Source organism: Gallinula chloropus (genome assembly GCF_964237585.1).
Source record: "Gallinula chloropus genome assembly, chromosome: Z".
Taxonomy (NCBI): domain Eukaryota; kingdom Metazoa; phylum Chordata; class Aves; order Gruiformes; family Rallidae; genus Gallinula; species Gallinula chloropus.
The window spans coordinates 7,076,957-7,091,144 of record NC_140089.1 but is presented as its reverse complement, the minus strand read 5'-3'; the positions used below and the strand labels follow the sequence as shown (position 1 = coordinate 7,091,144).

The window sequence follows — 14,188 nt, the reverse complement described above, 5'->3', positions numbered from 1 at the left end:
AGGTTAGACATTAGGAAAAAGTCCTTCATTGAAAGGGTTATCTGGCAGTGGAACAGGCTGCCCAGGGAGGGGGTTGAGTCACCAACCCTGAATGTATTTAAAAGATGGGTAGATGAGGTGCTCGGGGATATGGTTTAGTAGAGGACAGCTATGGTTGGACTCAATGATCTCAAAGGTCTTTTCTGTCCTACTGATTTTATGATTCTGTGATAATAATTTATCTCTACTGGTGATGTTCTTGTTGATGCAACCCAGCATCCTGCTGCCTTTCTTGCCACTGCAGCATACTGTTTGCTCTCTTGACACCCAGGTCTCTCTTCACAGACCTGCTCTTCAGCCAGGTGGATCCCAGTCTGCACTGCATTTCTGGACTGTGTTTTCCCAGGTGCAAGACTTCATACTAGTCCTTCTGAACTTCAAAGGTTCTTGTTAGCCCACATCTTCCAATATGTATCACTGAAAGTTAATTCGTGACAAATGTAGTTATAATGCTATGCAAAGACTTACATAAATTTATGTTTTGTGTTTTGCATTAATAATCTAAAGCAGTCTTTTGCATCCTAAAGTGTATTTCTCTATTAAGTATTAAAATTAAAAAAAGTGAAAAGTTAGTATCAGTAAAATTATCTTCTATTTTGTCCTATTTCATTTTATAAGGCTAAGTGATCACCATCACTTAGTGATCATTAAGTGAACAGATTAACTTCACGTTACTTGAATTTAAGGAACAAAGTAAATGTCATTATATTTACCACAGAAGTATCAGAGACTACATAATTCATAATGAATGTTGATATGCATGTTAATCCCTTGAGCTCATTAGCGACATGTATGGGAGGATGGACATTGATAAATAGTTGCTATTCTGAAGAGAATTACTCATTATTTTCTCTCATTGTCTTCATTAGAGTTCCCAGGAATCCACATTATGAAGAATGAGAAGAAAAATCACTTTTCATTTCTTCAGGAACAGACTCTGTGTTTCATAAAAGAGTTGCAATTTATAATTAAGTCAGAAAGGTTCAAGAAGTGTATTTTCAGAAATTTATGATTGAAGCGCTAATATCCATGCATCATTCACCAAAAGTAATACTCTTTTTGTGTGGACCATTATATTCTCATTTTTATGACTGGGAGAGCTATGTAATCAGAAAAAAATGCAACATCAATTCTATGACTTTTCTGTTGAAACACTATATGCCTTCAGTGTTCAGTGGTGGACAAGGTGCTGTCATCAGTGCATAACCGTGGATGGTTTTTATCTTTAAAATACAATTTTTGGTGAAAGGACATGAGATGGAATGAATATGAAATAAAAACCTGTATGTCTATGGGATCAGTAAGGAATAAAACTCTGAAGTTCCATCTCTCCTAAGGACACAAAACTTTTGATTTTTTAAAAAAACCCTCATTGTTTAAAATCTGGAGTGAATGCCTTTTCCACGTGCTGCTTCAACCTTTAGACTACTTCAGAAATTGAAATGGTACAGTTAACCAAATGAAGAAATTTTGGGGACCAGGATGTACAGCAAATAATGTGAGGAGAGGCAAAGGCGTGAGCAGGCACTGGCCCTCCTCTGGCATCTCCGCTGGAAGCCTCACAGAGGGTTTGTGTCACCGCTGCTGTTTATCTCTTCAGAAATTAATTTGCTTATGTAGAAGTGGAGAGGAGAGGATAAGGACTGATAAATACCCCACGAAATTTGACGTAAAGGAAATGAAATTGCTGGTTTACATTTCTGGTGCTCATTCAGGGAACGGCAAGATGAAAAAAAGAAATATATTTAGACTCATTCAAACCTTTGCTTTTTTATCTGAAAGAACAAAGAGAACACATTGAAGGGAGTGCAGCACTGCAGTTGATTTTGCCAGAAACAAACTTACCTACCACAAAGAACCTGCAAATGGGTCCAGGAAAATGCCATATCATATCTCTGCTCCGCATTTGCTGCCAGGGAGGCTGAGATAAGTTGTATCATCTCCTTCAAGGTATTGCAATATAAGTGCTTCAAAAAAAAAAATGACCTCATTTTTCAAAAGTTTTATTGTTAAGTTTGAAGACTAGACAAGGTCATACTGGTTTTACATCGTTCTACATGATTTAAGTATATACAAAACCATTTGAATATTACACAGCTTGAAAGGTTGCAAAGGTCATTGTGTCCAAGATATTTCTGCACTTAACTGACACATCAGAAGCCAGCACTGAATATTATAGTTCACATTTGTTGTATAGCAAAGATACACTCATTTAGTATCCTTAGTCTTCAAAACTGACACTAATTTGTATGCAGCCATTCCGAAAGAGAAAGTCAACCTCAAAACCAGAGCCAGTTAACGTGATAAGCCCTTAACAGAACACAGATAAAACGGAGCCTCGTGCCGGTGCTTTATTTCCCAGGCTATAAACGTAGCACATTACAGAGCTACAGAAAGGTGAAGTCTGCCTACAAATACTTAACTGGTTCAGGGTGAAATTTAATTATGAGAACATTTTCAGTCTTGCTTAGTGCCATTGTACAATTAATACAGAAGTCAAGGATCGTTTCAGAGGGTTTATCCATCCTCCCCCCTTTAAAGGGACATATCCTGCACTTATTTCTGGTTTTGCTTTCACTGGGACAGTACAGGCATGTTCATTTTTAACTTGTCCCTTGTGACAATGGTGCTCGCTGAGATAATAAAATTAAAGGGAACAAATTTTTAAATCTAGACCATAATCTGATTTTCATCTGCTTTGTTAAATCTGAAGTATTCCATAGAAATCAAGAGTGATTTCAGACTTATACCACTGATACTGAGGGCAGAATTTGGTATTATGGCTGCACAATGTCATTTAAAAAAAAAACTTCTTGGCTGCTAAACAATAACTTCATTAGAAAAAGCCCCAGTATGTCGGCTGAAATTGTAAGGGCATCACGTATATGATTCTTTTATAAATTATCTCAGAGTGTCATCACAATGGCTATGGAGCTTTCTTTGCAGGTTGTGAAGACTGCTGGCAGATGAAAGCTGACACAGGACTTAAGGAAGAAAATACTCTAACTTAATAGAAAATAAAATTACTATGCTAGTATCATGACAACGCTATTTTTATATGAAGATGAATGGATAGTGATGAAATTGCTAAGCCAATAAAGATTAAAAAGCGCTTAAGTACTTAAGTATTTCAAAAGAACAGTAAAATCAGTTGGTAAACTAGAGAACCTATTTTCAGAAATGGCCTTCAATTTTTTTGGGGTACAGTTGACTAGTGAAATAGCTACATGCTATTCTTCATATCAGCATTTGAATTCAGGGACACTTGCTCTCCCAACAGGAAAATGTTTCTGGACCTCTTTGAATATTGTGTGTGCCCTAAAGAGAGAAATTATTTCTTTTCTTGGGTTCTTTTTTTTTTTTTTTTTTGTTCCCTACAGAGCCTAAAGTGCAAAACTTGGGCAATGGGCAATTTAGGAATGCATTTGTCCTCCATTATTCTGAATTTTCTTGCTCTACAGAAGTACCCTCATGATTGACTTTCTCTTTAAAATCGCTCACTATGCTTGAAGACCATTCCATATATACATCATTAAGGAATGCTGTTAACACGGTTACAGACAAGACAGTAACAGTCTAGTGGCTTTTGTTATGCAGCACAAAGTAAAAAATAAAGAACAAACTTAGCAGTGTTGCACAGGACCTCAACATTTCTTACACATACTTTTACCTTTACAAGACTCTTCTTCAGAAGTCTTTAAATGTCTAAGCCTTATAAAATAAATACTTGTATAAATACAGTTTAAGGATTAAGTCATTTTATAGAGGCAGGGTGTTCTGTTTGTTAAAATGTGACAGTTTAAGTGACGCTATCAGAAAACCGCCACCAATATATCCCCAATTCTTGTAAGTAAAATTCCTGGCTGCTATTCTAGAGTCTTTCACAGTTCAATGGATAATATATTTTGTCTGTGGTGGAGAATGTGTGATTAAATGCAGGTTTTTGAAATCCAAACCGTTTTGTTGCCAAAGTAAACTTTGCCCTTTGTGGACTGTTGGCCAACTAGCTGTTTGCCTGGGAAGCGGTGCCCAGGTTCATACTTTAGTGTTTCAGTGAGAATGTATCCGTGATAAAAAACAAGTTCAGTGACATATGCTAGAAACATGCAGCTGTATATGTCTCTCTCTCTATCTCTCTCCACATCAGCATGTTATGAAATTAAAAGTGTGGAAGTAATCCTAGATGCTGTTAATTTGGGTAATGATAAAAGGTCCCCTTGCTCCTTGTCCCTGGAATTCTTTAGACATCGGTGCTACACTGACATAGTTGTAGAGCACAAAGGTTGGTGTCATTATCTCCAATATCAGGAGAAAACGAGGCATGGTGGGGAGAATGTCCCCCTTGCTGCTCCACTTTTTCTCCTAAACCCAACCTTTAAACTGGGGTCCTTGGTGTTTATTGTGTTGTTAAAACTACATAGCCTGTATGAAGCATTTCTGGATATGAAGAATGATAAAAATCAGCCTCCATGTGGTTCAATGGCATACGTCTGAAAAGATAGTTGGGTGTGGAGGATGCTAGGGCCCAGCTTTGATGAACTCCTACACAACCTCTTGCCTTCAAGTCTGGGAGCCAGGCTGTGTCTGCCACCATTAGAAGAGGTTTTGCTGGCAGTAAGGAAGTCATTCCTCCTGTGTGTCTTTTAGCACTTACTCCTTCACCCCACATTTACCTCCTCACAGAAATTAAGGAGGTTTCTGAAAGAACCAATTGGCCAGGCAGCTCCATCTGGGGTTGTGTGTTCACCCCTGGGCAAGTCACGGAACGGGCTCAGGATTTGATGCACTGTGTGCCTTTACCTCTGCGGGTACTTAAGATGAGGTACCACAAGTACCATGGCGTCTCATCTCAGCATCCTTGAAAAAGCACATCTCAAGCAGAATTAATAAACTTTGGCAAATGCATTAACTTCATAATATACTGATAGCAGATTTTGTTCCATATGCAAACAGGTCACCTCTAAACAGAAAAGATGGAGATCATGTCTATAGCATGCAAAACAGAGAAGGAAAATGGGGTTAGTTAGGAAAACCCTTTAGATGCATGGACTCTGCTGTTCAGATGAAAGTGATGAAAGGTAGCTTGTAATATCACATGTACTGTGTTAAACAGTACCACGGAGTATCTTCCAAAATATATGTCATAAATACTGACAGTGTTTGATAGGCACAATTACTATAATGCGGTCATCCCCAAGTAAACTTATTGCTAAAAGCTGCAGTATCACTTTTTGCAAGTAAGATGACAATATGATTTATGGAGAACTCGTCAGCCCGGCGTTTCTAAAGCTGCAAATGAGCTTTGTCATGCTACTTCTCTTCCCTTGTAAAAAGGATGCTGCTGTTTTTCCCTAACATCTTTCAACAAGTGTGAACAACTCAAAGGAAAACCAGAAAGATAATTCCACAGCAGAAGGGACATCACTAACAGATTTCAAGGACAAAATCGGATTGGATCATTTAAAGGGCAGGCTTAGACCTCCTTGCGAAAGACAGTTAGCGGCCTACCATAAAATGAGCACTTGTTCATGAAAAAACCACTCAGCATCCTACAGGCTTTGCACAGTTTCTTCTACAGAGGGACTTTTAGCTACACCAAGAGCTACGATGCCTAACAGAGATCCACCTCAGTCCTCCACTGTGCAGCCCAGCAGCTCCGACCGCAGGGTGATCCTGCCATACCACGACCACGGGAGGATGCGGACGTGCCGAGCGTAGATCGGAGGGTCGATGACGTTCTTGCGGTGCGTGTCGTTGTCAAAATTTCCCTGGAACACCTGAAGGGTAATTAATGAGAAGGTTTAAGCCCATGTGGCATAAAGAATGTCTGTGGTACACATGTCCCTGGGGTCCTCCCTGATCTCCGTGCTGATTTTTGGTCAGTTGGGCATCAAGCGAGCACCTTCGTCTGCTAAGACCTGGGGATTTCATTGCACGCCAGAGCTGGGTACGACCATGGCATGCTCAGTTCCTGTGCAGATTTAGCTTAATCTGCTGTTCTGCCAACACCCACAGCCCTGTTCTAAAAGTTACATAAAAATCATTAACATTTGAAAAATTAAATGTCTTTTTACTTGGCATTTGTATCATGGCAAATTAATCCCAGGAGATCCTGTTATTGTTTCCAACAAAATAACATTAATAATTTAAGGTAAGAAGAATTTTTACTGTAACACAAATATAGCTTGGATGCGACTACATAAACCCTTGTAAAGTTAGTGGTTATCAAAGATACTATCTCCTGTCAACCCACCGCCCCCAACACTCAGGATATGAATTAAGGGCATTGATTTGTGATGAAATTAAAAAATCTTTGCACAGTATAGTGCATGTTAGAAAGTTATTTCACCTAGTATGGCTTAATTAATACGTAGGAGAGTTCCCAAACTTCTCTCTGTGTTGAAACGACACTGGATTTTTCCCCTGGCAGCCACTATTTAAATTCAAAGGCCACGGCACCACTTTTTGGCAAAATGATCAGATTATCCTCTTGGGATCTTTTCAGTTTTTTTATGGGAAATTTTCATTCTCTTGAAATGTCAGCCAATTCACTTTTCATTTGTAAAAACTGTATTTGATGCTTCTTACACTTGAAATCAATGACTTTCGTTTGTACCATGCAGAGAAGGAATATGAACCTCCTGATCAAGTGCTTATATGACTAAATTAGTGCACAACGACAAGTTTCCTGAAAGTTCTTAGGAAAAAATGTCAGTTTGAATTCAGAACATGCTGATCTACTATTCTAGCCTTCAAGCTGGTTATTTCATGATATGTTTACAAAGCGCTATATGAAAATCTTCACTTTTTGGTGTCCATGTTGCACCTTTTCTTTGAATTTCTAAAGCTTCTCTCAAGTGCTATTGATTTGGCATCCTGAACAAAACGTGTATCATCCACAAGTGATGCTCAAGTGATAAATTTCCCTTCTCACCTGGCAGCTCGCTAGCACAGAGATGGGAGAATTAAAGCACTGAGGAGTTAAGATAGATGGATAAAATTGCAGACCGACTGACCACAGAAACAACAGCACTGTTACAACAGTAAAATTGTTCTGCTGCCCAAGTGCTGTTAATTACATAAATCATTGGGAGCTTGGGCTAAGAAGACTGTACCTGAATTTTCACTTGTGGCCATACAGCAGACAACAAAAGGCAGCAAGCTTATTATTAAAGTTCCAGTGTGGCACCCTGGAATGTACAATATATACAGCTAGGAAAGCTTAAAAGTAAATTTTTTTTCATTTGATTTCTTGCACAGGCACGCAATATATCTGTTGATATTTTTTAACCAAGCTGGATGATGAGCAGTGCAGAACGGCAGACAATTCTTGCTGCAGAGGTACTGGAAAATTCTTTTGCTCTCTATTTTATTTTCCCTACGGAAGATGAATTTCAGAGATAACATTTAAATGTTATTGTAGAACAAAAAAACCCCATTGTTGTTTATCAGAAGGACCCATCTGTAGCCCCAGTATTTGTATCCACATACTGCTATGCAAAATAAATAGAAGTATGTGATGGAAAGCAAGCAAAAAATACAGCTGAACAGGGCAGGATTATGTCACTTACTTAGAGCAGGAAAACATGAATTAGATTTTATTTCTACCACACATATGATTTTACTAGCACTTGAAGTCAAACTAATCTGATTCAGAGATTAATTTATGCAAATCTGAAATTCTCCTTCCCTCAAAAATCAAGACCCAGTTTCAAGAAAATGACAAAATGTCCTAGATCAGAAAAAGGATTTTAGGGAAATACATTTATCAGAGACTGAGGGAAGCTTTGTCAGCATCCATAGATGTGACTTGTGTGAAAGACAATATTTTAAGAGCAAACATCCTGGATGTTTTTGCTGTGGGCCTATGGCAAATTTCTTATGGGAAAAACATATTCTTTGTCACTCTTCATTTTACTTCAGCCTCAGTTCACTAACAGAATCAAGAAAATTGGGATGAGAAGAGATGACAAAGGACAAAAACTGTTATCAGTAGAAAAAAGCTATTTCTCTAGTCAAATGTAATTTTTCTTTAATTACCTGTTGCTTTATGCCCAAACAGTCCATAGTAAATAAACCACCTAGGATATGAAAAGCTCTTGAAGAGCCAGTAGCCTCATACTCGGTGGAAGTTCACTGTTCACATTACTATCTGAGAAAGTCTATTTCAGGGTACAACACATCTGAAAACTAATCATTTATTAGCATTCAAGAAGCTGATGTCAGAGTTATGATAAGAGCTCTATATATTTTTTTCTGATTAAAATAACCATATCCAGTGACAATAAAACGCAAGCTGATTAGTCAAGTTAAAAAAAAAGAAAAAGCAGAGTATAATTATTAATGCACCAGTGCTAAAGCAAGCATATATCTTCATTTTGAGTCCTGGGTCAGTGCTGATCTGGTCCTGCTTTATCTCTAACAGCAAATACACAGAGTGGCGAGATGGACACAAGCACAGAAGAACGTCCTTTTGCAAATTATTAAATGGACTAGGGATCTTCAGCCTGAAAGAAGATATGATGGATGTCTAGGAAAATGTAAGTGGTGTGTGAGAAATCAATCTGCACTTACCAGAGACGCAAGGGGACAAGGAATGAGGGGACAAGGGCAGGTTTGTTCCAAGCCACCTAAAGGTCGCAGTTCCCCATGCAACTCATAATTAAACTGTTGCACAGTTTCCAGAGCCTTTAACTACTGTTAAAGATCATAGAATCATAGAATCACAGAATGTTTTGGGTTGGAAGGGACCTCCAAGCCCATCTAGTTCCAACCCCCCTGCCATGGGCAGGGAAACCCCTCACTAGACCAGGTTGCCCAAAGCCTCACTCAACCTGGCCTTGAACACTGCCAGGGACAGGGCTTCCAAAACTCTCCAGGTACCCTGTGCCAGGGCCTCACCACCCTCAGAGTAAAGAATTTCTTCCTAATGTCTAAGCTAAACCTGCCCTTTTTTAGCATGAAGCTATTGCCCCATGTCTGATCACTGCATTCCCTGGTTAACAGCCCCTCTCTCACTTTCCTGTAAGACCCCTTTAAGTATTGGTAGGCCGTAATTCGGTCACCCTGGAGCCTTTTCTTCCCCAGGCTGAACAAGACCAACTCTCACAGCCTGTCTTCATAGGAGAGGTGCTCCAGCCCCTTGATTGTCTTTGTGGTCTCCTCTGGACATGCTCCAACAGCTCCATGTCTTTCCTGTACTGGGGACCCCAGAGCTGGACGCAGCACTGCAGGTGGGATCTCACCAGAGCAGAGTAGAAGCTCCCTTGACCTGCTGGCCAGCTAAACTGCTGAGGGCAAACTCAGCAGAGGCTAGTGTAGAGACAGAAGAAAGCTCAAGGATGGGAAGGAACACTAGGGAAGAATAACAGCTCTATGTTTTTTATTTCTCTGGCCATCTGCTACAGGATGCTCCCTCCCTTGGCCACAGTTTCAGCCCCACCCAGCCCTGTGGCTCCCACATTACAAGATGCTTGTGTTGGTAAAAAGTGGACCGAAGCTCCTGCATTTTGACAGCCCCGTTGTAGAATGTTAAAGATTTTACAGCAGATAAATCTATTTATGTCAGCCTGCATACTTAACAGGTGTAACTTGCTAAAACATTTACTCAGCAGCCTCAACAAGTTTACATATACACACCCCACACACATATGTGTAGTTTCTCTGTAGCTTAGTCTTTTACAGCTGCTATTAAAATAAAGTAAAAAAAAAGTAGAAAATGCATGCTCTTATGCTTTCAAGTATGGTGACTTATTTTATGATCAGTTCATGCAGAAGAGAACAAAAGCATCAAAAATATGTACTGGTAGTCTCTGCAGAAAGATTTCCAGAATACAGATTACAGATAACACGCAAGTCCTGTTTATAATTGTGTCCAACAGGCAATTTGTATAGCTTGCCTTCAAATATCCACTAAGATTTTTCAGTAGAACTATGTGCTTTATGGCATAAACAGCAAAGTAAATGGATTCATATTTTCAAAAGAAAACTATTGTATGTTTTATGACAGAAAAATGTAGAAGAAATATCTGAAGAACAATAGCATGGGAAAAGGGGAATTTATTACAAGTGGAGTTTGGTTTGCTGGAAATCAGGTTTTAGGGCACATCCATGGGGTGAATTAACAGGTGACTGCGGTGGGAAAGACTATAGTGCTGTGTCAATTGATGTGCAAAGAGGGTAAAAGTTTTCTCCACAGAGAATCCTTCTGGATCTCATGTATTTCAGAAACTCAAATTGCATCAAAACTCTGCATCAGCCAAAGCATTATTGGTTCCTGCTACTCATGACAGTGGCTGAGAGTTGCAACTTCAATATTCAAGCTGCAGATGGTGAAGTCACGGTATTGTCTGCTGCACCTTAACAGTATTTTTTATTGGAGTAGAACATTTCAAAAATGTCATTTCATGTGGCAGTTAATCCTGCTCACATCACAGGCAGATTGCTTTAAAAGTATAGGTAGATCTGGCTTCTCTTTGGAGTTTGCTTCAGAGCAGAATATCTCAGGACCAATAAAGGAGGCACTGTTCATTTAAAATCCAAAAGCGAGCTACATGGAAACTGGTTTTTCACAGCCATATTCCTTTATTTTGGAAACATTTCATTTATTACTATACAGTGTAAAAGACTTCCTCAAGCAAGAGAGGAAATTCACATATTTGGAAAAAACTGTTTGCTTGAAGTTTTTTGTTCTTGGTGGAGTAACTCTTTTCACCATGAAGAGTTACAAGTGACTAACACCAGGTAAAAGATGGTCAAAGACGTCCTGATTTCTCACCACACATAGAGCTGCTGTTCATATTCTGTTTGGTGGAAGATGGTTTCCACTATAAATGTCTGGGCAGGGATATTTTAATATACATATACACATATGTAAACACATATGTCTCTGTGTTTGTGTATACATGTGGTTTTAGAGCCATTAGGAAGACAGAAAATACATTCTTTCTCTTTGACCTAGTATACATAAAATCTCTGTGGGTGGGTGTAAAATTTCCACTCCTGATCACAGGCATCTTCCTTTCTTCTTCATAGAGAAGTTTTCTTGGGACTAAAGAGTCAGGGATTGGTCAGCATCCAAAGGATAGCTATGCAAAAGGGTTCAGTGCCAGAAGAAGGACTGCTTTTTCCCTCTCTGCGACACATAAATAAGAATATGTATTACATGACCTTTATTATTTCCTCAAGTTCAGAAGAGGTATCAGGCAGGTCAAACTTCTAAACTTGCAAAACACGCTGTCACATTCTTGTTCTTTTGTCCACTTGATCTATCTACTGACGCTTCTAAATTGGGAATTTACTCCACTGCATATTGTTTCTAAGTGCTTTATGATAGAAGGCTCAAAGTCAAGCAGAAAGAGAATTGTTTTGAAGACCAACTTCTCCCCAGAAATGCTTATGGACATTCAAGGAAGAGGCTGTTAATATCAGCATGTTGTCTTCCTTCAGCCCTTAGTTCAGGAGGAAGGAGAGATATGTGCTGGAGGCACAACCTAGAATAAGCACAGATAGATCTTCATCTGATACCTATCATGTTAACCCAGCTAAACTTAACAGAAGTCACTCACACTTTGAACCAGCATGGAAAAAAGTAATATTAATGTTAGATTAGAAATATTATTTTAAATAATACTCATAAATAGCAAGAATTATTTAGATAATATTACTAAAAATATGTTCTCCAACAGTGCCAAGTATGTAGATTACATGTAGGGATTAAATCTGTCATCGTCAACCAGTTGTTATCATATTTAAACAATGTACAGAAAAAAAAAAATTAGGAAACCAAGCAGAAAGATTTTTAACCTGACATGATCTAACTTTTCATTTATAAGTAGGTTCCTGTCTTCCGTTGCTATGGCAATTAACTAGACACGCAAAGCATGCAACTTAATAACTCTTTCATCGTTTTGTGCACAAATCCAGTGGTCATTTGCATACTGGACATTGTCTGCCCACAGTTAGTGGGACAGATGATGGCTAATAATGACTGGCAGTGCTGCAGACTGCTCTACTCACTTAGGCTACTTTCAAATGTTCTCATCTTATTTTAAAAAACAGCCTCTAAAATTCCATTTGACATTGCAGCTGGCCTTGAGTTATCTACAGCAGGCTGTGCAATTTATAAATCACATGTGGAATGTGTTTTAAAAAAAAAAAAAAAGGTCAAATTTGGTTTGGATGTCCTTAGCTTTGGAGGCATAGTGAGCTACTGACCTCTAGTTGAGAAAAACAAGATAGCTATTAGGTCTGGTCCTTTCTCTGAAATGTATTTTCTTCCTACTTGCCAGCCTGAAATGTAATTTATTTTGCTTCTTGAAGACAACAGGAAAATTTTTCAAGCAACTCATTCAAACTTATTTAAAATGAATGAGAAAGGATTCAATTTTTAAAGAAATGCTTGCTTCTTTTTTTCTTCCCCCTCCCCTGCTAATACCTTTTAGCCTGCATTCACAGAAGTTCAGTACAGATGTGAACTTAAATGACTGACCATTACAATAGCAGAAGCCAAACAGGAGCTGCAGGAGCTGTTCCTGGAACAGCTTTTCCATTTGAAATGGTGCAAAGAAAACTGAACACCTTATTTCCTTCTGTTTGAAACAACTAATTTGTTTAAAAAAACAGGCTGCATGTACTGCTTTTGTAAATACAAGACTCCAAAAATGTTTTTCCTTTGTGAAATAACTCCACAAATGATGAAGAGGCAGAAATGAATAGGTTCATGAAGTCACTGAGATCCACTGACATATTAGGACTCCTGTAAACTGCTGAAGAGCGAGATGTATAGCACCAGACAGGGTTGAACTCTCAGCTCTTTCTTCAATGCATTTTAAAGTCACAACATTCAGCCGTAAGTCATGATTACCAGCCTACCAATATCTCCCTAATTTCTGTGTCTGATGCATTCTTTTTATCTTTGCTCTTTCCAGAATATAAAAATGACATGTTTCATTAGGACTTTAAAAGTAGCTATTTTTCTTTTGTCCCATCTTCCTTCACTTGAAAGTTTTTGAAACAATCTTTCTTCTAAATTATTGGATGATTTTACAAAGATCTCAAGATGAGTATAGGATGAGTAAATCACCTGCCAAGGAAATAAGAAGTCTATATATCCTATCCTCCATAGAAGAAATTAAGACGTTCCATTGATAAACAGTAGGAATGAGGGTAAATTATGAATAATTTATGGTTGCTGCTGTTGATAGTAGCCAATATCTATCTTTTATCTCCCTTCTGTATCTCCAGGGAGCAGAAGAAAAAATTCACTGGAGTTTCATTTTGCTGTGAAAGCACGGTTTCTTCTGTGGTGTTCTGTCATTTTGGCCTAAGGAAATTGTTGTGGATACTCAGCAAAGTTGTAACTTTCAGACAGGACCAATGATGCTCTTTCTCTTCCAGTCCCCACTGATGAAGCACAGCAGTGCTTTTTCTTCAGTTGTTTTAATTTTTCATTTATAATTTTGTTCACTGCACACAGGCCAGAGTGTGGTCAGTTATCTGTGGTACCATACACATCCAGTGAGCAAACCCCATCAGAGCACACTGCACTGGCACACTCCTACCTGGAGTGGCTATGAAGGGTCACACTGGAAGGTATTTACTGGGTGATGCTCCATGCCTTCAGCAGAATGCAATTTAGGTATTTGCAGTAATGAAATGGATGGTGGAAATAGATTTGCTTGTTGAAGATGCAGATATGGCCAAGCTTTTCCCATTTTGGAAGGTGGGATCAAAATTCAGAGTGGTTTGGATAAATTGGAGAAAAGTGCTGATCAGTGGTGCAATTTAATAATGACAAGTAGCAAGTCCAACTCCAGGAACTCACTTCACAGACACAATATGTAGAATGATGGAGCTGGAAGTCGTTCTGCACTGAAGATTCCAAGACTACAGCAAGTTTGGGACAGCACATTTGAGGAGGAACTGGTCCAAGGAGGATGATGTGAGGTTGAGAAAGTACAATCTTTGAGGAAAGACTGAAAGAACAACATTTTTTTTTCTTTTTCTTTTTTTCTTTTCCTTCCAAGAAGAAATTGAGAAGAAATAAGTAAACATGTTTCAAACAAGACAAATTCTGAATAGATGAAGATAAAATCAGGGTATTGTGTCATCTGAGGGCAGATGGACTGCAAGGAGAGGGATAAGCAAC

General features: G+C 38.7%; 1 protein-coding gene across 1 annotated transcript in view; it reads right to left on the bottom strand.

Moving 5' to 3' along the window:
• Positions 1-5,666: 5,666 nt before the first annotated feature.
• Positions 5,667-14,188, bottom strand: part of EDIL3 (EGF like repeats and discoidin domains 3) — a gene marked incomplete at both ends in the record, with an annotated part of 273,859 nt that continues 265,337 nt past the window's right edge. The window contains one exon of the mRNA XM_084278226.1: positions 5,667-5,816. Within this exon, the coding sequence (XP_084134352.1) occupies positions 5,667-5,816 (150 nt within the window). The remainder of the gene's footprint in view (positions 5,817-14,188) is intronic.